The following is a 26,828-nucleotide window of genomic DNA, read 5'->3' as shown; positions in this document are numbered from 1 at the left end:
AGGAGTCTCAGTTCAAGGTGGTAAAGAAGTAACAGCCTCACGGGGCCAATGGTCCACTTGAACCAGGTTTTTAACTGAAGGAGCTCACAACGAATGCTAGTGTCAGTTCAGACACTGATTCTCTGTGCAACACTGTAAGCCACTCGTTTAACCTTGACCATCTCTCCCCCAGCCCTATGGGAGGAAACATGGTACAGGAAGTCAGGTCAAATACTTGGAAAATGGCTCTAGCTCTAGCTAGGTCTTAAACCTTCCAGTACTGTTGCCCGAAAGAAACCCCTGCCCAGCTCTGTGTGAAGCCCATGACTGGTAGCTCACTCCTTCAAACACCAGTTGAGAGCCTCGTGCATGAAAAAGGGACACCTCAAATCAAAATGAAGTACTCCAAAGAAGTAGAATAGAAGTAGTATGGTAAAGTGGAAAAGAGGGCTGATGATCTATCATATCTTAGCCATTTTAACTAGAAGAAAAATCTTGGGCAAGTCCCACAAGAACTCAAGGACTTCGTTTTCTTTATTTGTGCAATGAAAGGGCTGCATTAGAGAAACTTTGGGGTCTATTTATAATCCCATGTAACCACATGGCTCTCTCAGAACTAAAACTCTTTCTTATCTGTTCATCTGAAACTCCATTCAATGCTTCATATTGGTTTACGCTAAAACAGCATGCTTATCGACACATCTAAGAATGAAAAACGCCGACTACCAGAATCATACTATGCATTTGGTCTCAAGGTCTTCAAGCCAGCACACAGTAACTGCAACAAAATAAAGCCAGTGGTTTTATCTTAGTTAACAGAGCGTTCCAATCTATGAACATACTTACCCATTGACAGCAACTACAGTGAGGCAGAAACATGATCCAGGTCAGTGACAAGAGCTGCTCCAAATGTCTCAACTGGGTCTTCCTGGGACTGTGAATTTGCCACCTGCCCTCCTCTCTTAAATCCCCTATCCCTGGGGAAAGCACCCACGTTAGGAAGATGTATGTTCCTTGCACTTTTCAGTTAACCCAAATTTCAATGGCTGATGTGACCTAAAACTGCAAGTGTCTGCCTGCCAACTTGAACCTCAAGTAGAAATAACGAGCTATCGCAGAAAAATCACTGAAATGACAAAAGTGATATATCTGTAGCCTAGGAGTCAAGGACTAATCATTTGCTGCCATCCAGTTTCACATTTCTCACGGTCCAGGTTCCCAAGCACCAGTTTGTCAGTCACAAAGCAGGGTGAACGATTAATTACAAAAATCACACATATCCCACATCTGTAGCCTGACAGAAATCGTGCAGGGCTTGAGGGAAACCAGAGTGCGCTAAAAATTATGTCTTGCCTCTACTTAGATCTTGTTCTTACTTGGGCTGTTGGGAGTAAACTTTAAAAGGAGCCAATATTTAGGCTGCCATTGGTCTCAAGAAACTACATTAGGCCAATTCATGGCATTAGGGTTAGGCTCTTCTCTCTAGTCATGATTTATATTAAAAACAATAATAGGAGCTATCACTATAGTGTTTACCATATGGCAGACATGGTCCCAGGTACCTCATGGAGAGTAATTCATTCAACCCTCACGAAAACCTATCTGAGGTAGATTCTATCCTTACTCTATTTAACAGAGGAAGAAACTGAGGCTCCAAAGAATTACTTGTTCAAGGTCACACAGATAGTCAGAAACAGTGTCAGGATTTGAACCCAGGCAATAAGGCTCTCGAGTCTGCACTCAGAACCGTTATGCGGAAGCACCCACAAATAGAAGGTACACGTTATCCCACCTCAGCTGAGCCCTCCATGACTCCCAGCATCCACAATTGTACTACTGCTCATTGGTCACTTTCAATGAATAACCTCCCCTCTTCTTCAGGGAGAACATACAGGCTCCTCAGGTGTGGCTGATCTATGCCAAGTATCCTTCTTTTTATAAACTTGTCCAAGTTCTCCCTGTTCTCTCAAAACAGATGCCCCAGGTCTGTAAATCCCACCCTCTCTTGCTGCCTTGGGGACCCTGCTCTAAGACCCTTTCTACCCTTCCCCATTAATCTCTTCTGTCTCTTCCCCATCAACCTGTAAACATGTTCAAGGATACCACCTGCAAAACCAAACCAAAACAAAACAAAACAAACACCAAGCCCTCTTTTGATCTCTATTCACTTTCAACTCCATTATTTTGGCCACTATCTCACTCTGTGACCCTGGATAAATAAATTGCTTACCCTCTCTACTAGGCTTCAATTTCTGAATCAGAATAATGAGGGTGCTGGACCAGGTCTTTAAGGTCCTCTGATCCCCAATGTTCTATGGTTTTTAATGCAGAGAAGAGATCTGAACAAGTTTAATTTCTTCACTGTCCCCAGAAGCCCCAAAGTTAATTTTCTTCTAAGACTGCCAAGCTGTTCCTGTAGCCAGCAATGCTCCCCGACTTCTCTCCATTCATTCCCCAAACCTTTGGATTCCCTTGAAGAGCTAGCTTAAATCTCACTGGCTCCAGGATATCCTGACCTTTAATTCTTCCAGAACTTCACCTAGGGACCACAAGTGAGCACTCTCCATCAACAGTGCCTCATCTTTCACATTACTGTCCTGTGTATCTTTGTTCCCTCGCTTCGACTAAGCTCTCAGCAGGCAGGCACTGTGTCCACTTTTTTGTAACCCCTACAAAACCTCACACTAAGTAGGTCTGCAATAGTTGCTCAGCAATGCTGGTTGTCGGAGGGGTCACCCAGTAGCCACTAAGGAAACCAGCAGTCAGTGTGTGTTACCCAGGCTCTCATGAAGGAAGACTACCCCTATCTTCTACTCCTCTCTCATGCACATGAATCTGTGAAACACAAACTTGTCACTCAAGAGCACCATCCAAAGTTAGGAACAGGAAAGCTTAGCTAACTCCTTGATTTTCTTTTATCAGAATCAGAAAACAGTTATAGCTGTGTTTCCCTTTGATCCAAACTTAAGTAAGTGCAGGCGCTGTAACTTTATGAGTCTCTGGTTGATCCAGGTTCTACACTTCCACTAATACATATTCTCCAAGGTTATTAAGTTCCTTACTTTTCAACACATACAGCATTATGTTACTTCCTCACACTTGCAACCAAATTTCCAGGAAACATCTGGAATAATATTAGAGACTTGGTGTTATATCAAAACTACATCCTCTGCTTTATTCATTTGGAAGTGACTAATTTCAACCCTGAGGTTAGAAGTGAGCACAGCTGGATGTGTATGTTCTAGGACTTTGTTAGCATTTACCAACAAAGATGCCAAGTCACCAATGAAAACCCTAAAACAGCGCTCACCTTCACCTTCAGAGAACTACCGAGGTACCGCTGCTCGGTACTGAGTACTGTTCCCTGTTCTGTAACAAACCTGGGTAACTACTGACTACTCAAAGTGAATCCCAAAGTTCCTCAAACAATTTTAAACTCAGTTTTTTTTTGTTTTTTTTTTAAGTCAGTTTGCTTTAAATGAATGCTCCAGAACACTGGGTCTCAACCCTGGTTACATGGTAGAATCATCTAGAGCACTTTCATAAATACCAATGCCCAGCTTCCTCCTTTCCCCCACTCATCACCCTTCAAAGATTTTTATCTAACTGGTTCAGAGTGAGACCTATATACATCAGTTATTTCTTTTTTTTTTTTTTAATTTTTTTAACGTTTATTTATTTTTGAGACAGAGAGAGACAGAGCATGAACAGGGGAGGGGCAGAGAGAGAGGGACATACAGAATCTGAAGCGGGCTCCAGGCTCTGAACCATCAGCCCAGAGCCCGACGTGGGGCTCGAACTCACGGACCGTGAGATCATGACCTGAGCCGAAGTCGGACGCTTAACCGACTGAGCCACCCAGGCACCCCTACATCAGTTATTTCTTAAAGGCAGTTCAGCTACACTGAATAAATTAAGGTGGTATTATTTCAGGTATGCCAACAGCATTATGGCTGTGTTCTGGAAAAGGGTTCTTAGTGGAAAAACTGATAAAATTCAAGTAAGGTCTCTGTTTAGTTAATAGGGTGGTACTGATGTTAATTTCCTCATTTTGATCATTGTACTAAGGTTCTGTAAAATGCTCACTTTAGAGGAAGCTGTGTGAGGGATATACAGGACCTCCCCAAATTACTTTTGTGACTTTTGTCTAAATCTAAAATTAATTCAAATTTTGGAAAGTTTTCAAAAGAGTCCTTTACCTTTAAAGATACATACTTAAATATTTGTGAATGAAATTAAATGCCTGAGATTTACTGCCAAATAGATCAACTGGAGAGGTGGCAGGGAGTGTGAGTGGGGATATGGAGCGAGGAGCTTTCACAAATTGATGCCTGTAGAGGGCGCCTGGGTGGCTCAGTCGGTTGGGCGTTTGACTTCAGCTCAGGTCATGATCTCTCATGGTTCCTGAGTTTGAGCTCAGCATCGGGCTCTGTGCTGACAGCTCAGAGCTTGGAGCCTGCTTCGGATTCTGTGTCTCCCTCTCTCTGACCCTCTCATGCTCTGTCTCAAAAATAAATGAACATTAAAAAATATATAAAAAAAATAAAACAACAGAAATGGATTAGAGGACCTTCCAATAAGAAAATGAGAAGCATTACAAAATAATGGTTCTAAAATCTTCTAAGAGTTAACATCATGGTTAATTTCTAGCACAGAAGTCAAAAATGGTAAGGTGTCTGCAAAAGCATTTCCCAAAGAATGTTCTAAAAACACTACTTCTATATGATGTTACCTAAGATAAAGGTTCTGAGGTCAAATAAGTTTGAAAAGGGGCACCTGAATGGCTCAGTTGGTTAAGCATTGACGTCGACTCAGGTCATGGTCTTGTGGTTCGTGAGTTGGAGCCCCACGTTGGGCTCTGTGCTGACAGCTCAGAACCTGGAGCCTGCTTTGGATTCCATGTCGTCTTCTCTCTCTGCCCCTCCTATGCTTGTGCTCTGTGTCCTTCTCTCTCAAAAATAAATCAACATAAAAAAAAGTAAGTTTGAAAAGCACTGGCTTTCTTTACTATAAGATTCCTAAGAAATTTATTTTTTAGAAGATTTTATTTTTTTAATGTTGATTTATTTTTGAGAGAGAGAGAGAGAGAGAGAGAGAGAGAGAGAGATAGCATGAGTGGAGAAGGGGGAGAGAGAGAGGGAGACACAGAATTTGAAGCAGGCTCTGGGCTCCAAGCTGTCAGCACAGAGCCCAATGCAGGGCCCAAACTCACCGGCCCTGAGATCATGACATGAGCTAAAGTCAGACGTTTAACCGACTAAGCCACCCAGGTGCCCCTCAAGATTTTATTTAAAAATTTTTATATTTATATATTTATTTTAAGAGAGACAGAGAGTGCAAGCTGGGGAGGGACAGAGAGAGAGGGGAACAGAAGATCCAAAGTGGGCTCTGTACTGACAGCAGAAAGCCCGATGTGGGGCTCAGACTCAGGAACCGTGAGATCGTGACCTGAGACGAAGTCAGACACTTAACTGACTGAGCCACTCAGGTGCCCCTTAAGATTTTATTTTTAAGTAATCTCTCTCTATACCTAATGTGGGGCTCAAACTCACAACCCCAAGATCAAGAGTCGCACACTCCTCCGACTGAGCCAGCCAGGTGCCCCAATTCCTAAGAGCTTTTAATAAAATCATATGCATCATGACTTTCCAAGGGTGGTGATGGAACATGCAAGAAGGTTGACCTTCCTCACATGGAACTAGTTTGGTAGAATTCATTTTGGAAAATCATGCGTGAGACGAGTGATTCCCAAATCTCACATAATGGAGAATGTATTCAGTGTCATTTGGTAAGTGTATTAAAGTAATGATTCACAGACCACATCCTAGACCTACTGGCAGGAGAGAACTCAGTATTAAAACAAACAAACAAAAAACTCAAGAGAGTCTAATACATAATCATGTTTGAGATTGAAATCTCTGTAGATCATACTACAGTAAAATAAGCTTACAATATTTGAAAAGCTACAACAATGCCAACCAATATGAACCAATATGAAATGACCAATATGAAATGACAATTTGGAATTGTCTTCCAAATGAAAGTACTTAATCCACGAGAGAAGCATATATGCATACTTTTTATGAAAGGTAAGTAGTAAAGCATTGGAGGCGTTGGCAAATTTAAATCAATATAATTAGTGACAACTGTAATCTCAAGGATGTACTACATCTATTACTAATTGTTAATGAATTTGCAACGATTCTCAACCCTTTACTTGTGTGTTTCCTCATGTCCATCTTCTTTTCATGCCTGAGCCAATGACCAGGACTATTTAAACAACTCCAGGAGGTGCCATTAACATAAGTGGTTTCTCCAGGACAGAGCTCCTGACCTTTTCTTTATATGATACTACTTTGTGGTATTAGGAATCTCAATCCCTTCTTTACTGAAAACTTTGGAAAGTGTATGTACTATGCCTTAGTGCTCACAGAGCTGTGCCATGCAGCAGCCCAGCCAATGATATATTTAAGTGCTTCACAGAAGTACCTACTATTATTAATAATTACTAAACATTTGTACCACGCACTTTAGGTTTCTAAGTACTTTCACATGAGTTCTCTTGCTCTTTCCCTCACAAAAACCTTGTGCATTAAGTAGGCATAATTGTTTCCATTCAGCCAATAAAAATCACCTAGCTTTTCACATGCTAATACAGTGAAAAAATAATTGAAAGAGATATCAAGGCTCCTGCTCTCAAACAACTGATACCCTGTTGGAAAACAAAATGTAAATTACATATAGGAAACAGCAAAAGTCTATTCAAAGATATAATGTTAGCTACAGCAGATTAATGTATCAGGACTTTACAGACACTAACAATAGCTAACACTTACTAAGCAATTTAACCATCACTCAACACTTGGGACAGTGTTACTGTCCCCCCCATTGTTACTATTACCCCATTTTTCAGATGAGAAAACCGAGACCAGAATGAGTTAAGTAACTTATCCAAGCAAATAAGTGGTGAATCAGGATTCAAATTCCAGATTAGTCCAGCTGCACAGACTGCTTCTTTTCACCAACACATTTTACTGCTAGGAAAGACAGAGGACAAATGTCAAGACTAAGATGGGTGCCTGAGGGGTTCAGTCGTTAAGCATCTGACTTTGGCTCAGGTCATATCTCATGGTTTGTGAGTTCGAGTCCCACTTTGGGTGAGCTTGAGCCCTGCTTTGGGTGAACATGAGCCCTGCTTGAGGTGAGTCCCGCTTCTCTCTCTCTCTCCCTCTGCCTCTCCTGGGATTCTCTTTCTCTGCCCCTTGCTGACTTTCTTTCTTTCTTTCTCTCTCTCTCACAAATAAATAAATAAAATAAAATAAAATAAAATAAAATAAAATAAAATAAAATAAAATAAAATAAAATAAAATAAAATAATAAAATAAAATAAAATAAAATGTAAAAAAAAAAAAAAAAGACAAAGAAAATGGCTACTTCCCATAAAGCTTGGATCATTGGCTCTACTGCTCAGTAGAAAAGGACCTGGTAGTCAGAGGAAATGAGAATCGTGAGCTGGTGATGTTATTTTCCCACAGTACGTTACCTCTTTGATTCGTTTAACCAAAGCATTCTGATCAAAGGCAACGGCCTCTGCACACTGATGAAGGTGGTCCTGATATCGAAGGCAGAGCTGTAACACCTGCTGAGAATCCAATTTCTCCAGTTTGGTATTTGTTGGGGAAGTCTGGCCACTCAATAGTCCTTCAAAGTAGAAAAAATTTAAATCAAATAAGATGGAAATTATTGTCAACAAATTTGTTTTATAAATAACAATAAATTCACTGAAGACAGGATAGGAGACTAAGATTTAATCTTACATCTTTTCCTATATACTAAAAACAAACATAGCAACTGTCATTTATGGAGCATCTGTTACACACCAATCACTCGACAAAGTGCTTCCTATACATCATTTTTCATACCCATAATTGCCCTAGAAAGTAAGGAATTATTAGTCCTATTTCATAGATAAGAAGCTCCAGACACAGAGAAGTAACTTTCCTAAGGTCACACAGTGACTAGTAAGTGGTTTCTCCAGAATACAGTTCCTGACCCTATGACACTATTTCAAGGTATCAGGAATATAAATCCCTTCTTGAATGAAAACCTTGGAAAGTGTATTGACTCAATTTCTTTTAATAATTAAAATGACTGTCTGACTTCAAAACAAAGACTGCAGCAAGACACAAAGAAGGGCATTACATGGTGATAAAGGGATCAATCCAATAAGAGGATATAATAATTATAAATATTGATGTATCCAACACAGGAGCACCTAAATATATGAAACAAATATTAACAGACATAAAGAAAGAAACTGAAGAGTAGTGGATTTTAACATCACACTTCCATCAATGGATAAATCATTCAGACAGAAAATCAATACGGAAACAATGGCTGTGAATGATACATTAGATCAGATGGGCCTAACTGATACATTTAGAACATTCTATCCAAAGATGGCAGGATACACATTCCTTTCAAGTGTATATGAAAACATTCTCCAGGACAGATTACACGTTAGGCCACAAAACAAATCTTAATAAATTTAAGAAGACTGAAATCATATCAAGTATCTTTTTTTTTTTTTTTAATTTTTTTTTTCAACGTTTATTTATTTTTGGGACAGAGAGAGACAGAGCATGAGCGGGGGAGGGGCAGAGAGAGAGGGAGACACAGAATCGGAAACAGGCTCCAGGCTCTGAGCCATCAGCCCAGAGCCTGACGTGGGGTTCGAACTCCCGGACCGCGAGATCGTGACCTGGCTGAAGTCAGACGCTTAACCGACTACGCCACCCAGGCGCCCCTCAAGTATCTTTTCTAATTACAATGGTATGAAACTAGAAATCAATTACATGAAAAGAACTGGAAGAAACACAAACACATGGAGGCTAAACAACATGCCACTAAACCACCAATGAGTCAATAAATAAATCAAAGAGGAAATAAAAAAATACATGGAGACAAATGAAAATGAAATGGTCCAAAATCTTTGGGACACAGCAACAGTAGTTCTAACAGGGAAGTTTATAGTGATATAGACCTTCTTCAAAAAACAAGAAAAATCTAAATAAACAATCTAACCTTACACCTAAAGGAACTAGAAAAAGAAGAACAAACAAAGCCCAAAGTTAGTGAAAAGGAAGCAAATAATAAAGATTAGATGGAAATAAATAAAATAGAGACTAAAAAAAACAAGAGAAAAGATGAATAAAACCAAGATCTGGTTCTTTGAAAAGGCGAACAAAATTGATAAACCTTTGGCCGGACTCATCAAGAAAAAAAGAAAGAAAGAAGACTCAAATAAAATCAGAAATGAAGGAGGAAAAATAATAACTGACATCACAGAAATATAAAGAATTATAAGAGACTACTATGAAAACATGCCAACAAATTGGACAACCTAGAAGAAATGGATAAATTCCTAGAAACATACAATCTTCCAATATTGAATAAGAATAGAAAATCTGAAGAAACCAATTATTTGTTATACAATTGAGTCAGTAAACAACAACAACAACAACAACAACAACAACAACTCCTTTCAAACAAAAGTTGAAGGCCAGATGGCTTCACAGGTGAATTCTACCAAACATTTTAAAAAGAGTTAATACCTACTATTCTTCTCAAACGATTTCAAAAAAATAGAAGGGGAAGGAAAACTTCCAAATTCATTCTTTGAGGCCAGCATTGCCATTACTAAAACCAGAGACAGTACAAAGAAAGAAAACCACAGGCCAATATTACCGATGAACACAGATGCTAAAATCCTCAACAAAATATTACCAAACTGAATTCAACAATACATTAAAGATCATTCACCACGATCAAGTGGAAATTATTCCACAGATGCAAGCGTGGTTCAGTATTCACAAATCAACCAATGTGGTACATCATATTAACAAAAGGGAAGATAGATACCATATGATCATCTCAATAGATGCAGAAAAAGCAGCAAAATACAACATCTGTTCATGATAAAAACTCTCAACAAAGTGGTTTACAGGGAACATATCTCAACATAGTCAAGTATGAAACACTCACAAGTCACATCATACTCAATGGTGAAAAACTAAAAGCTTTTCCTCTAAGATCAGAAACAAGAAAAGAATATCCACTCTCACCACTTTTATTCAACATAGTACTAAGAAGTCCTAGCTTCAGCAATCAGACAAGGAAAAGAAATAAAAGCACCCAAATTGGTAAGAAAGAAGTAAAACTATCATTATTTGCAGATGACATGGTGCTACATATAGAAAACCCTAGAGGTACAGGATATAAAGTTAATATACAGAAATCTGTTGTACTTCTTGGGGTGCCTGGGTGGCTCAGTAGATTGAGCAGCTGACTCTTGGTTTTGGTTCCAGTCATAATCTCATGGTTTCATGGGTTTGAGGCCCCACACTGGGCTCTGTGCTGACAGTAGGAAGCCTGGTTGGGATTCTCTCTCTTGCTCTCTCTTTTGTCCCTCCATGGCTCATGCTCTCTCTCTCAAAATAAATAAATAAACTTAAAAAAAATTTTGTTGCACTTCTATACACTAACAATGAAGTAGCAGGAAGAGAAATTTTAAAAATCCCATTTAACCAAAAAATAAATAAATAAATAAATAAATAAATAAATAAATAAATAAATATCATTTAAAAGAATGAAAAGAATAAAATACCTAGAAATAAATGTAACCAAGGAGGTGAAAGACCTAAACTCTGAAAACTGTAAGACATTGCTGAAATAAAATAAGATGATACAAATGAAAAGACATACCATGTGCATGGATTGGAAAAAAATTAGTATTGTTAAAATGTCCATACTTTCCAAATCAATCCACAGACTGGGTGCAGTCCCTATCAAAATACCAATAGCATTTTTCATAAAACTAGAACAAATAATCCTAAAATCTGTATGGAACCACAAAAGATCTGGAATAGCCAAAGCAATCTTGAGAAAGAACAAATCACAAGCCCACATTTCAAGATATACTACAAAGCAACAGTAATCAAAATGGTGTGGTACTGGCACAAATGGAACAGGATAGAGAACCCAGAAATAAACCCAAACTTATATGGTCAATTAATCTACAACAAAGAAGCCAAGAATACACTATGGGGAAAAGACAGTCTTTTCAAGAAATGGTGCTGGGAAAACTGTACAGCTACACGCAAAAGGATGAAACTAGACCACTGTTTTAACACCATACACAAAAGTAAACTCAAAATGAATTAAAGACCTAAATGTGCAACATGAAACCATAAAACCCCTAAAAGAAAAAACTGTTATCTCTTGGACATCAGCCTTACAACATATTTATGGATAAGTCTCCTCAGATATGAGAAACAAAAGCAAAAATAAACTGTTGAGACTACACCAAAGTAAAAAGCTTCTGCACAGCAAAAAACAAAAACAAAACAAAAACCATCAACAAAACAAAAAGGCAACCTAGTGAGAAGATATTTGCAAATGATGTATCTGACAAGGGGCTAATATACAAGATACATAAAGAACTTAGATGTTTTGGGGTGCCTGGGTGGCTCAGTTGGTTAAACATCCAACTTCAGCTCAGGTCATGATCTCGCGGTTCATGGGTTCTAGCCCCACATTGGGCTCTCTGCTGATAGCTCAGAGCCTGGAGCCTGCTTTGGGTTCTGTGTCTCCCTCTCTCTCTGCCCCTTCCCCACTCACACTCCGTCTGTCTGTCTGTCTGTCTGTCTCTCAAAAATAAACATTAAAAAAAAAAGAACTTAGATGATTTCACACACACACACACACACACACACACACACACACACACACACAAATCTAATCAATCTGATTAAAAAACGACAGAGGACCTGAATAGACATTTTTTCAAAGACACACACACAGATGGCTAATGGTGCTCAACATCACTAATCTCTGAGAAATGCAAATCAAAAACCAATCAAAATGACGAGCATTAAAAAGACAAGAAACAACAAGTGTTGGCAAGGATTGGAGAAAAGGGAACCCTCGTGCACAATGGTGGGACTGTAAATAGGTGCAACCACTGTATAAACTGTGTAAAATGGAGGTTCCTTAAAAACTTAAAAATAGAAATACCGTATTATCCAGGAATTTTGCTTCTGAAAATTTACCTCAAAAAATGAAAACACTAATTTGAAAAGATATATGTACCCCTATGGTTATTGCAGCATCATTTACAGTAGCCAAATTATGGAAACAATCCAAATGTCCATCGATAGATGAAGGGATAAAGAAGATGTATAGATTCAGAAGACACACACACACACACAGAGGAGTATCAGTCATAAAAAAAAAGAATGAAATCTTGCCATTCGTGACAACATGGATGGACCTACAGGGTATTATGCTGAGTGAAATAATTCATACAGAGAAAGACAACATATGATTTCACTTATGTGGAATCTAAAAAACAAAACAGACTCTTAAGTACAGAGAACAAACCGGTGGTTGCCAGAGGGGAGGTGAGCGGGGGAATAGGTGAAATAGGTAAAGGGCATTAAGAGGTACAAATTTCCAGTTATAAAATAATAAGTCATGGGGATCAAAAGTAGAGCATAGGGAATAGAGTCAATAATACTGTAATAACGTTGTATGGTGACAGATGTGACTACACTTCTTGTGGTGAGCTTTGAGCAATGTACAGAGTTATGGAATCACTCTGTTGTACATTAGAAACTAGTAGAACATTGTATGCCAACTATAATAATAACATTTTTAAATGGCTGTTTGAAAAACTGAGAAACAGAAATAATATGTAAAGGAACCCGTCAGGAGGAGATGCAAAAATGGAGAAATTTAAAAAGTGAATAGAATGTCAGTGAACACACTAGAAACTTTTGTTATGTTTTCTTCCAACATCAGTTTTGTTGTGTAACTATTAAATTCCTGACACATGCATAGGACGCTTATTTTCAAAGCCTTTCATATAAACTTAACTTACTTTTCTTTAAGGTGTAGTATGTAGAGGAAGATAATTACTAACACTTACGTAAGAAAAAAAATCAGTTCGGGGCGCCTGGGTGGCGCAGTCGGTTAAGCGTCCGACTTCAGCCAGGTCACGATCTCGCGGCCCGTGAGTTAGAGCCCCGCGTCAGGCTCTGGGCTGATGGCTCAGAGCCTGGAGCCTGTTTCCGATTCTGTGTCTCCCTCTCTCTCTGCCCCTCCCCCGCTCATGCTCTGTCTCTCTCTGTCCCAAAAATAAATAAATGTTGAAAAAAAAAATTAAAAAAAAAAAAAAAAAAGAAAAAAAATCAGTTAAAGAGGCTAAATGAGTTGTCCATAGTCACGCATCAAACTTTTGACTAGAACTCAAACATACCAACTTTTGGCCAAGTACTCTGCCAAGCCAAAAGTTCACAAACTTCTCGGTGTTAGGATTCCTTTACCCTTTCAAAAATTATTGAGGACCCCAAAGAGCTTTGTTTCTGTAGTTAACACCAGTAGTCACCTATTAAAAATTAAAACTGAGAAAATTCTTAAATATTTATTAAATTATCTTAAAACAATATTAGCCTCATTACATGCTAACGTGAACAACATATTTTAATTTTTTTTTTAACGTTTTTATTTATTTTTGAGACAGAGAGAGACAGAGCATGAATGGGGGAGGGACAGAGAGAGAGGGAGACACAGAATCGGAAGCAGGCTCCAGGCTCTGAGCCATCAGCCCAGAGCCTGACGCGGGGCTCGAACTCACAGACTGTGAGATCGTGACCTGAGCCGAAGTCGGACGCTTAACCGACTGAGCCACCCAGGCGCCCCTGGACAACATATTTTAAAAGAAGTAATAATATTTTCCAAAACAAAAAAGTGAGAAGAGTGGCACTGGTTTAAATTTTATAAGTCTTTTCAATGTCTGGCTTAACAGAAAACATATGGATTCTCATATCTGCTTCTGCATTTAATATGTTGCTTTTATAATAGGTAGCTTCTGAAAAACTCCATTGTACATTTGTAAGAGAATGAGTGTAGCTAGCAAGTGTCTAAGTATTTTTTTTATTTACATATTTTGAGAGAGAGAGAGCATAAGCAGGGGAGGGGCAGGGAGAGAGAATCTCAAGCAAGCTCTGCGCTGGCAGCACCGAGCTGGACGTGGAGCTCAAACTCACAAACTATGAGATCACGACCTGAGCCGAAACCAAGAGTAGGAAGCCCAACTGACTGAGCCACCCAGGCGCCCTGCAAATGCCTAAGTATTATTGTGAAAATAGTTTTGACCTCAGAGAATCCCTAGAAGGGTCCCATGGATCCCAGGGATCGCCCTACCACACTCTGAGAACCACTAAGCTAGGGCCACACTGTCTCATATCAGAGCCAATGATATAGCATAAGGTACACCAAAATCAATATGACAATGGGGCATATGCTGAGCATAATCAGTTTAAGCCCACCCACATCAAAGCTCATCTTAGGAACCCCTCCCCATTCTTGTCCCCAACCACCAACGTCAAACTTTCACTGATTTCTCCGGTACTAGAACTTAAACCAGTCTTCTCCTCCCCCACTTCCCCTACCTCAGCAGGCTGTATGATGGGCTACCCAGTTGGGCTATCACAGAGAATCCTCAGAAATGCCAGTCGGTGTTCTCAAATCTTCATCTCACCCGGAAGAGCTAAGGTAAGGGCAGGGTTGAACATGAGGTACCACTCTGTTCCCCCATATTCCACTGCCAGCACTTAGGTCCCTCGGCAGTTCCACTGCGAATCCTAACAGAGGAAAGCACCAGTTACTCCAGCTAAGCCTGCCTCCACACGGCAGCTTCTGATGAAGCCACTATTTGCAAAAATAGGGATTTATTCTTTAATTGAAAGTTTTATTGAGATTCTGTGTATAGGATCTCATGTATCCCTTTACTCAACTTCCCCCAAAGGTAACATCTGGCAAACCTATAACACAACATCACAAGCAAGACTGACAGCGATACAATCCAGTGATCTTACGCAGATGTCCCCATTTTACTTGCACTCGAGTGTGTGTGTGTGTGTGTGTGTGTGCGCGCGCGTGAGCATTCATGTACGTACACGTCTGTGTACAGCAGCAGTGAACCACACGATGATTCTCCTTCTGACATATTGCCAAAAGGTCAATGGTAGCCTAACAGGATATAACAATGCCTACATCATTCGCCTCACTTCATCTCATTGCACAGGCATTTTATCATCTCACGTCATCACAAGAAGGGTGAGGACAGTACAATAGGCGTTTTAAGCCAGAGACCGCATACCTCCACATAACTTTTATTATAGTTCATTGTTAAAACTGTTCTATTTTATTATCAGTTGTTATTATTAATCTCTTGCTGTGCCTAATTTCTAAATTAAGCTTTACGACAGGTGTGTACATTTAGAAAAAACCTAATATATATAAGGTTCAGTACCATTCAGTTTCAGGCATCCACTGGGGGTCATGGAACATATCCCCCCACGGATAAGGGTGTCTACTATATTTAGCTCTATACAATTTTTTTCACACGTGTACATTCATGAATCCACCACCACAGTCAGCTCCTGAGCTGTTCCATCACCACAAAGATTTCTTGTGCTGCTTTTTATAACCACATCCACCTCTCTCATTCCCCTCCCCATCCTTAACCCCTGACAACCACCCATCTGTTCACCATTAAAAAAAAATTTTTTTTAATGTTTGTTTATTTTTGAGAGACAGAAACAAAGCATGAGGGGGGGGGCAGAGAGAGAGGGAGACACAGAACCCAAAGCAGGCTCTAGGCTCTGAGGTGTCAGTACAGAGTTCAACACAGGGCTCGAACCCACAAACCATGAGATCGTGATCTGAGCCAAAGTCAGAGGCTTAACAGACAGAGCCACCCAGGTACCCCGTGTTCACCATTTTTTTAATTTTGTCATTTGAACAATATTTTATAAATGGGATCATACAACACACGTAACCTTTGGGGATTGGCTTTTTTCACCCAATATAATACATTCGAGAATCATCTACGTTGTTGAATCTATCAATAGTTTGCTCCTTCTCATTTCTCGGTAGTATTCCATGGTAGTATTTCTTGGTAGTATTCCAAATGGAAGAGTTTGTTCAACCTTCCATCCATTGAAGGACATTTGAGTAGTTTCCAGTTTGGGGGCGGTTAAAAACAGAGCTGCTATGAACAGTTGTGCACAGGTTTGTGTATAAGCCAATTTTCATTTCTCTGGGATAAATGCCCTGAGACTGACTGCCATGGCTGGGCCATGTGACAATCACTTGTTTAGTTTCATAAGAAAATGCCAGTTTTCTAGAGTGCCTGAAATTAATAAGATGGGGATTTTTCAGACCACTAAAATCTTCTCACAAAATTATCAAGGACTACCCTAAAACTGACAAAGATACAGTCCCAGGAACAGACCTGAGGAAGAAGGTTACCGAAAGCTTTCTGCTGTCAATCCAAGAATTAGAAACAGAGAGGAGGTGCCATGGAAAGAGGAATGAAAGATTTTGTGCTTTCAATAGTGGGCCAGGATAACGCAAAGACCATAAGGAAACACTGATAAATTCAACAATATAAAAATCAAGATTCCGGGGCGCCTGGGTGGCGCAGTCGGTTAAGCGTCCGACTTCAGCCAGGTCACAATCTCGCGGTCCGTGAGTTCGAGCCCCGCGTCAGGCTCTGGGCTGATGGCTCAGAGCCTGGAGCCAGTTTCCGATTCTGTGTCCCCCTCTCTCTGCCCCTCCCCCGTTCATGCTCTGTCTCTCTCTGTCCCAAAAAAAATAAATAAACGTTGAAAAAAAAAAATCAAGATTCCTCATGGACAAAAAACACCCTAAGTTAAACAAAAAAAAAAAACCCTGGGAAAAATATCTGCAACTCATATCAGAAAAAGCAAACTTCCTATTATGTAAAGAGCTCCTAGAAATTGGCAAGTAAGGAATCAGCAAAAGAAAGATGGACAAAGGATATGAATAGGCAGTTCACAGAAAAGGAAACCTCAATGCCTCAGCTACAAGAAAAGATGTACAACCTTATTCATCATAAAAAAAATTAAAACTTCACTGCAAGCCCATTTTTCACCTATCACATTGGTAAAAATCCAAAAGTATGATAAAAACTCCGTAGGTGGAACGATGAAGAAAATAGGCATTGCTGATTAGTGTGTAAGTCATTAACACCCCCACAGAGGGCAATTTGGCATGGATATCAAAATCACAAATCCATAGAGCCTTTGATGCGGCAATTTCACTACTAGGAATTTACACATAAATTAGCACATAGGCTAAATGTTGTGTAAGGTATAAATATATAAGATTATTCGCTGCAGCAGTGACTGTCATAGTAAAAGATGAGCAACCACCTCAATGCCCATCAACAGGGAACTTGTTAATTAAACCAAGGTACATCCATAAATATTATATGACCAGAGAAACCAATAAAGGAGCTCTATATGTATTCACAGAGAAAAATCTCCATAAGATATTAAGTAATAACTCTTTCACCTAGGCTGCCAACATGGTATGCAGACAGGAAGACCTGGAAAGTTCCGGGCCATATGAGCCACAGCCACGGCTGCATGGGCAGGCAAGCAGGGGAAGCACCCAGGAGGCTGGGATAAACAAACATCACTCAGGTTACTCTGGGAACATTAGTATGAAGTATTACGACTTAGGAACAAGAGCTTCTGCCCAACTGTCAACCTTGATAAACTGTGGGCCTTGGTCAGCGAGCAGACATGGCTAAATGCTGCCAAAACCAAGCCTGGAGTCGCTCCTATCACTGAGGTGGTGCGATCGGGCCACTACAAAGTTCTGGAGAAGGGAAGGCTCTCAAAGCAGCCTGTCATTGTGAAGGTCAAATTCTTCAGCAGAAGAGCGGAGGAGAAGATTTAGAGGAGGGTGGTGCAGTGTCCTGGTAGCTCAAAGGTACATGGGGGAAAGTGCATTAAATGCTTTTTTTTAACAAGTGCTTAAAAATATATATATTAAGTAATAAAAGAAAGGTATATAGGATGGTGTTTAGACTATGCCACCATTGTGTAAGAAATGGGTGGTATGCAAGTAAATAAAAATATATATTCTTAATTGCTTATATTTTACATAAACTCTGGAATGACAAGAGTTAGACAAATGGAGAGCAAGGGTAGGAGGGAAGACTTTCACAGGGTATTTTAACTTTTTTTTTTTTTAAACCAGATGAATGTATTTTGTTCCAAAAACTTTTATTTATTTTTTTTTTTTAATTTTTTTTTTTCAACGTTTATTTATTTTTGGGACAGAGAGAGACAGAGCATGAGCGGGGGAGGGGCAGAGAGAGAGGGAGACACAGAATCGGAAACAGGCTCCAGGCTCTGAGCCATCAGCCCAGTGCCCGACGCGGGGCTCGAACTCCCGGACCGCGAGATCGTGACCTGGCTGAAGTCGGACGCTTAACCGACTGCGCCACCCAGGCGCCCCTTCAAAAACTTTTAAGTAAATCAACTTATTTTAACAAAAAGTGGCCAAGGTCTTTCTCATCTATAAGTAATACCTCCTTGGGCAGTCCTCCCCTCATCCCTTGCCCCAAGTATCCCCAATTATATAAGCCCAAACCAGTTCCATATCTTTCATTCTCACCAAGGTTGACGTGGCTGAATATACCTTAAAACATAATCTTCTCCACGGCAATTAAATTAAAAGCCTCATAACAGGGGCGCCTGGGTGGCTCAGTCGGTTAAGCATCCGACTTCGGCTCAGGTCATGATCTCGCGGTCCGTGAGTTCGAGCCCCACATCGGGCTCTGTGCTGACAGCTCAGAGCCTGGAACCTGCTTCAGATTCTCTGTCTCCCTCTCTCTCTGACCCTCCCCCGTTCATGTTCTGTCTCTCTCTGTCTCAAAAATAAATAAACGTTAAAAAATTTTTAAAAAATAAAATAAAAGCCTCATGACAAACTTTGAGATGGGGGAAGATATTTTACTTATCTATTTACCTCTTATGTCTGTCATACAGCACCTAGTACATAAAAGGTTCTCAAATTAGGCTAGGAGGATACATTCTACCGCTGGAATTCCAAGCAAAGAGTGAGCTGAAGAAGACTTTAGGGAGAAAAAGCCTTTTCAGGGTCCCTACTCTGTTCTCCACATATACTTAAGAGTGAGGCCTGGTCAGTCTGAATCTGCTCTTTGAAAGTGAATGAGGAAGATTTCCAGTGCTTGAGGAGACTACTGGGAGCTTGTATTAAAGACTGGGGAATGTCAGGGCCAGCCCAAGCTTCCAGAGGGCTGAAGGGCAGAAGCAGAGGACCCACAACCCAACTCTGGCTCACAAAACAAAACCTTTACTCTTTCTCTTTAAAAAAAAAAATGAGAAAAGAAATTTTAAGAAGGCTGCCAAGTCTAGAAGGCATACTAGACTTGTTTAAGTTGCAGCCAACTTCAAAGTCAAAGAAATTATACTTTAAATCATCCTTATAAATTACAATTGTACCCTCCCCCTAATCATCTAAAAGCCAAGCCCAGGTAGATGGGTCTATTATCAGAATGTGCTTTTTTTTTTTTTTTTTTTCCGACTCACAGCCATCTCTGAAAATCTACCACAAATCTTGCTCCAGATCATAGAAGGAGCAAGAAGGATCATGGGGGGAGAGGGGGGGAGGAGGAGGAGAAGAGAAGAGAAGAGGAGGAGGAGACAACGACGACGATGACGATGACCGCGACGACAGGCCACTTTTTCTACTCCTGAAGCTACAAACCTGTGGCAACATAGGCCAATTCTAGAGGCAGTAAGCAAATATTTCCCATCACTCTCAAGTGTCAGGAACCTGTTTCCCTCATTTTGATGACTGAACCACCCCTATTATCTTCTGATCAAAAGAGGAGGGAGAACAGAAAGCTGGGTAAATTTAGAGATGGTAAATTTTGTCATTTGTAGGAGACCGCAAACTGCCAGCCTTTTGGACTGTGTTTCTTCTGAATGCATGTTTTTTTAAATTTCACGTTTCCGAATTTCAGGTTTTTTTTAAGTGCAGATGCTTTCAGTGAGGTGCATACTCTCCTACTCTCTCAATCCCACCACTTCCTACTGCTATCTGACCAGCCAACTTCCTTCATTCGCATTACCTGGCCTCTGAGGGCCTCTACAGTTACACCTGTGTTTTAATTCTTACCAACTCTAATAATAACCTAAACCCTTAGTAATAGAGAGTGAACCATATATCATCTTGAAGTTATTTTTTGTATAGTTTCATAAATGTTCTTTATGGTTAAGACTTTTTAGTTTTAGTTTTTCTTATATAAATCTTCAAACACATAGAAAAGTAGGAAAAAATATACCCAAATGTTCACCCTCTAGATTCAACAACTAACATTTTATTCTATCACTTCATCCTTCTCTACTTCTTTGGTTTCCTGTGCCATTAAAAAAAATTAAAGCCCTCATGACACTTCACTCCTAATACTCTATTCTTCCACATGTTTATGATTAGCTTTTCACGTTAAAATTTCTAAATTATGTCTTCCTTACTGTGCAAGAGAACAGGACCATTACCCTTAGCTTTCTAATTCTTCTTGAGCTTTAAAACAGTGGTGCACTCAAAGTAGATAGTTACCGAGTTAAAAACCTGATCTAATAGATTCCATATTTGCAAGTGGTAAATACTGGAGACACTTCTTAAGACCCTGTTAGACCCTGTTGAAACGACTTTGTTTATACAGAAATGGAGAGTGGGCTCCAGGGAATGGGTGAGGACCAAGACTGATTATTACCCAGATCCAGCAAACTGCCATCTGTACCCACCTCTTTGTGTAAAGTGCTGAGTGGAAAAATCATCAGGGTTAAACATTTGGGAAATATTTTGCTGAGCCATCTTTTTCTTTCTGAAATGTCAGGTAGGAAAAAAAAAAAACGTTTTTTTAAAGTATAGCGCAGAACCATATGGGTATTAACCTAGGCTATTACCAAACTGAATTCCTTAACTTTTAAGGGCTTAGCCACTTCCAGGACTAAAATGAGTCTTATGAGTAGTGAGGCCTATATTTTAGAAACAGTATAAGAAGCTCGTTTCCTGCTGCAGAATCCTGAGAGCAGAATCTCTGGAAGTTTGACTGTGAAGGTATAACAAGGCAACAGATTATGAAAAAAGAAATTCCCCCCAAACTATTAAGAGATTTTTTACTGTATTGGTCATTGTATATTTGAAAGACAGAAGCACATTAGCCATGTGTGTTCTTTACTCAATATAAACTTTAGTTCTCAAAAGTTCTCTTTTTTAAAAAAAGGAAAGGGGTCTAAAAATACCAACCCAACTTGGACAGGATCCTATGATGTATACTGGTGACCAATACTTTTGGGGTATTTAGAAAAAGAGTGCACTCCATAACCGGCTCCCTTTGGAACTTTTACCTCCATTCAGTCACCTCAGAGCAGCACCATCTCACCCAGGAGAAGAAACCAGCCAGACAGGCTATCATCATGGTTTTGATTAAACCACGTGATGGAAGAGACCCCAAGTGCAGGCAAGCTGGATATAATATGCCGACCTACCATAAGCAAAGAGTGAGCTGAGGAGAAAGAGTTCTGTGTGAATAGAAATAATCTCCTAACAGTTACCCATAACTACCAGAGGGCCGATAAAGAGCTCTCTCATTAAGGTGGTGCTATAGACTGAATGTCATATCCCCCCAAATTCATATGTTGAAACCCAATCACTAATGGGATAGTATGAGGAGAAAGGGCCTTTGGGAGGTGATTAGGTAATTAGAGGATGGATCCCCCATGAATGGGATTACTGCCCTTATAAGAGACCCCAGAGGGCCCACTTGCCCTTTCTACCATGTGAGGGCAAAACAAAAAGATGACTATATGAATGAGGAAGTAGGCCCTCACCAGACACTGAATCTACCAGCATCTTGATCTTGGACTTCCCAGCCTCCAGAACTGTGAGAATTAAATTCTAAGGCAGGGAGCTTATTAGTCCCTGGAAAAAGCTGAATTCAGCCCTATTATTACTGGTTGTGTGATCTGGGCAGTTTACTTTGTATCTCCGGGTCTCAGTGTTCTCATGTGTAAAACTGGGATAATAACCACTCCCCCTTACAGTTTTCCCAGCACACAGTAGGATCTTGACAAATGTCTGTTCCCTTTATTCTTGCCTTTCTTAAGACTCAGAGAGGTAGAGGGGCACTCAGGCTTCAAGGGAATTTACGGTAAGTTATAGAAAGCAGTTCATCCATCTAGGTCCAGGCATTCATTTATCTATGGGCCAATAACCTTGGTTTATGTTACCAAAGAAAAAAAAAGCAGAGAATGTTACGACCAAAGGTAGATACAATTTTTCCAAAGGTGATCAGTTTCTACAGATGAGACACATCGGTGTCTTCAAGAAATCCTGTCCACTGTTATGAACTTACCTTAGCTTTTCATAATCTTCTCCACTTTTTCCTCCCAAAGAACGAAGTGAAATGTTCAACTCATCTTCCTCCTTCAACAATTTCCAGGTTCAAAGGCTTGCTCTCTGGTTAAATTTACAGGCCATGGAAGGGGGGCAGCATTATATAATGAAAGATAGAAGCTCTGGAGTCAGGTAGACCTGGGCATTTGAATCCTGAGATTGCCATTTACTAAGAGTAAGATTTAATTTCCTTGAACTCAGTTTATCTACAATTTGAATACTATCTAGGTTAAAGGAGTACTGTGAGAATTATGTGAAGTTACGCTTGACATAGTATTTGGCACAGAACAGGAACTCATTTCACTGTCCTCAGGTCTCCAACTACCAACTGTTGCCACAGTCAAATAAGCAGGTTTCAAAATCTGGCTGAAGGAACGGCCAACCCTACTACACTAGGAGTATTTGCTAGCCCCTCCTACTATATCCCAGCACTGTAGGAAATAATAAAGAAGTCATCTGACACCTCAAGCAGATCACCAGAAGCAGCAGGAGTTAAATACAATGCAGTGCCAGATAAAAGCTAAAATTAAAAAGTAGGAACAACAAAAAAGTCCCAGAACACAATTCAAAAATGGGCAGAGGACTTAGTAGACGTTTCTTCACAGAAGATCTACAAATGTCACTTAGCACATTAAAGATGCTCAACATCACTAATCATTTAGGAAATGCAAAACAGAACCACAATGGGATGCCGCTTAACCATTAGGATGGCTATTATCCAAACGACAGAATATAACAAGTATTGGTGAAGATGTGGAGAAACTGGGACCCTTGTGCAGTGGTACTGAAAATGTACAACAGTTCTGAAATGATAACAAAGGATATAGAATGTTACATCCGCTTAGTTGATAAAGCAGTGGCAGGGTTTGTGAGGACTGGCTTCAATTCTGAAAGAAGTTCTATTGTGGGTAAAATGCCATCAAACAGCCTCCCATGTCAAAGAGAAATTGTTTGTGAAAGGAAGAGCAAGCCGATGAGGCAAACTACATTGTTTTCTTATTTTAAGAAACCGCACAGCCACCCCAATCGTCAGTAACCACTACCATCAGCAAAAAGATTCTGACTCGCTGAAAGTTCAGATAGTACCATTTCTTTGCAAAAAAGTATTTTTTAATGAAGGGATGCACATTGTTTTTTTAGATTTAATGCCAATGGACACTTAATAAACTATACATAGTACAGCCTAAACGTAACTTTTATAAGCACTCAGAAACCTACAGTTTCACTTGACTCACTTTATTGCAATATACAGTCTGCACTGTGGTGATCTGGAACTGAACCCACACCTATCTCTGAGGTATGCCTGTATGTGGCAACACTGTCCTTCAAAAGTGTGGAAGACATTAAGACATTCCCAGAGAAACAAAAGCTGAGGGAGTTCATTACCTCTAGACCCGTCCTTCAAGAAATGCTAAAGAAAGCCCCGCAGGTTGAAATGAAAGGGCAATGGACAGGAACTCTGAGTTGTATGAATAAATAAAGATCTCAGTAAAGGTAAGCACACAGGCAGTTATAAAAACTAGCATTATTATAACAATAGTCTGTAACTCCATTTTTTGTTTCCTACATGATTCAAGAGATTAATACATTTTTAAAACTTCTTAGTTTATGTTTTTGGGCAACGTATACAGATGTAACTTTGTGATATCATCATCTGAAAGGACTGAATGTGCAACTGTAAAGGAGCAGAGTTTTTATGCTATTGAAGTTAATTTGACATCAATTCAAGTTAGAGTGTTACAACTTTAGTGTGTTAAGTATAATTCCCATGGTTGGTGAAGATGTGAAGAAATTGGAACCCTTGTGCACTGGTGGTGAAAATGTACAACAGTTTTGAAATGACAACAAGGGATTTAGAATGTTACATCAGCTTAGTTGATAAAGCAGTGGCAGGGTTTGTGAGGACTGGCTTTAATTTTGAAAGAAGTTCTACTGTGGGTAAAATGCCATCAAACAACCTTGCATGCCAAAGAGAAATTGTGAAAGGAAGAGTAGGTCCAATGAAGCAAACTACATTGTTTTCTTATTTTAAGAAATGGCCACAGCCACCCCAATCATCAGCAACCACTACCCTGATTGGTCAGCAGCCATTAACAAGGCAAGACCCTTGTGAAGAAAATGAGAAAGGAATTTAAACATTTCACTACAAAAAAAAATCATTTCAACACAAAAGAAGATAGTAATGCAGGAAATGAAAGACAAAAAGGATATAAACCATAAAGGAAACAAGAGCAGAATCACAGAAGTCCTTCTTCCTTAGTATTTACTTTTTAAAATGTCAATGGAATAAACTATTTTATCAAGAGACAGAGATTGGCACAATGAATTTGTAAAAAAGGATGATATAACTATAGGATATCTATAAAACACTCACTTTACATCCAAAGGCACAAGTAGGTTGAAAGCGAACAGATGGTAAAAGATAGTCCATGCATATAGTAACCAAGAGAGAAGGATTTGTTATGCTAATTCAGAAAAAATAGACTTTAAATCAAAAAGGGTTATAAGAGACAAAGAAAGACATTATTTATAAATTAATAAAAAGTTCGATATAGCAAGAAGTCATAACAACTGTAAAACACTTACACACCTCATCACAGACCATCAAAATATATCAAGCAATAATGGACAGAACTGAATGGAGAAAGAGACAGTTCTACAATAATAGCTGGAGACTTCAACACCCCATTCTCAATACAGAACAACCAGACAACAGATAATAGAGGACTTAACACAGTAAACCAATTAGATCTCACAGACATATACAGAATGTGCTATCCAACAACAAGAGAATACATACAGACTCTTTGCAAGCACACATGGGACATTTCTCAGTACATTTCCCAGACCATTATGTTAGGCCACAGATTAAATCTCAATAAAACTTAAAAGATAAATATCATACAAAATATCTAACCACAGAATAAATCAATACAAGAAGGAAAACTGAAAAATTCACAAGTTTGTGGAAATTAAACCAACACACTCAGAAGCAACCGATGGATCAAAGAAAAAAAAACCACAGGGAGACTTAAAAATACTTAGAGATGAATAAAACCTAAAATACAATCTACCAAAACTTAAAGGATGCAGCAAAGCAGTGCTAAAAAGGAAATTTATAACTCTGAACACTTATAATTAAAAAGAAAAAAGCAGTCAAATCAACAAGCTAAGATTACAACTTAAGGAACTAGAAAAAGAAGAATAAACCATACCTAAAGCTAGCAGAAGGAAATAGTAATGGTTATAACAAAGATAAACGAAATAGAGAACAGAAAAATAGAGAAAATAAACAAAAGTTAATTCTTTAAATAGAACAAATTGACAAAGCTTTAGCTAGAAGAACTAAGAAAAAATGAGAGAAAACTCAAATTCTTGAAATCAGAAACAAAAGTGGGGACATTACTACCGAATCTACAGAAATAGAGATTATAAATGAGTAGTATGAGCAACTGCACATCAACAAACTGGATGGCCTAGATGAAATGACTAATTCCTAGAAATACAAAGCTGCCAAGACTATCATAAAGAAAGAAACAGAAAATTTGAATAGACCTCTAATTAGTAAGGAAATTGAATCATTAATTAAAAAACAAAAATCTCCCAGGGGGTGTCTGGGTGGCTCAGTCAGTTAAGCCTCTGACTCTTGGTTTTGGCTCAGGTCATGATCTCAGGTTTCGTGAGTTCGAGTCCCTCACCAGTCACTGTGCTGATGGTGCAGAGCCTGCCTGGGATTCTCTCTCTTCTTCCTCTCTCTCTGCCCCTTCCCTGCTCATGCTCTCTAAACAAACAAACAAACAAACAAACAAACAAACTTTAAAAAAAAATCTCCCAGTAACAACAAAAAAAAGTCTTGAACTTGATGGCTTCATTGGCGACCTTTACCAAATATATAAACAACTAACACCAATTCTCAAAATTTTCCAAAAATTGAGGAGGAAAGGACACTCTAACTCATTCTGTATGGCCATTATTAACCTAATAGTGAAACCAAACACACTACAAGAAAAGAAAATTTCTGACCATTACCACTTATGAACAGTGATGCAAAAAGCCTTCAGAAAATGCTAGCAAACAGAATTCAACAGCATATGAAAAGGATTACATACCATGACCAACTGGGATTTATTCCTAGAATGAAATGATGGTACAACATAGGAAAACTGATCAGTGTAATACACAACATTAACAGAATAAAGGATAAAAACTACATGATAATCTTAACTAATAGAGAAAAAGCACTTGACAAAATTCAACACGCTTTCATGATAAAAACACACAACTAGGGTAGAAGGAAATTAATAAGAGAGCAAATATAGAGCAAACAATACTCAATGGTGAAAGACTGAAAGCTTTTCCTTTAAGATCAAGAAAAAGGCAAGGATCCCCACTTTTACCATTCTAGTCAACATAGTACTGGAAGTTCTAGCCAAAGCAATTAGGCAAGAATAAAGTAATAAATGAAATACAACTTGGAA

The 26,828-nt window shown here is 39.2% G+C and overlaps 1 protein-coding gene across 2 annotated transcripts in view; it reads right to left on the bottom strand.

The window, feature by feature from the left end:
• The window catches only part of BORCS5 (BLOC-1 related complex subunit 5), a 98,739-nt gene that overhangs the window by 18,149 nt on the left and 53,762 nt on the right, over positions 1-26,828 (bottom strand). For both annotated transcript variants that reach the window (XM_043563263.1, XM_043563262.1), the window contains exon 3: positions 7,523-7,680. In XM_043563263.1, coding sequence (XP_043419198.1) covers positions 7,523-7,680 — 158 coding nt within the window. The remainder of the gene's footprint in view (positions 1-7,522; positions 7,681-26,828) is intronic.

This window comes from Prionailurus bengalensis, chromosome B4, assembly GCF_016509475.1.
Source record: "Prionailurus bengalensis isolate Pbe53 chromosome B4, Fcat_Pben_1.1_paternal_pri, whole genome shotgun sequence".
NCBI classification, from domain to species: Eukaryota; Metazoa; Chordata; class Mammalia; order Carnivora; family Felidae; genus Prionailurus; species Prionailurus bengalensis.
Note: the sequence above shows the minus strand (reverse complement) of the source record. Positions and strands in the feature narration are given on the sequence as shown.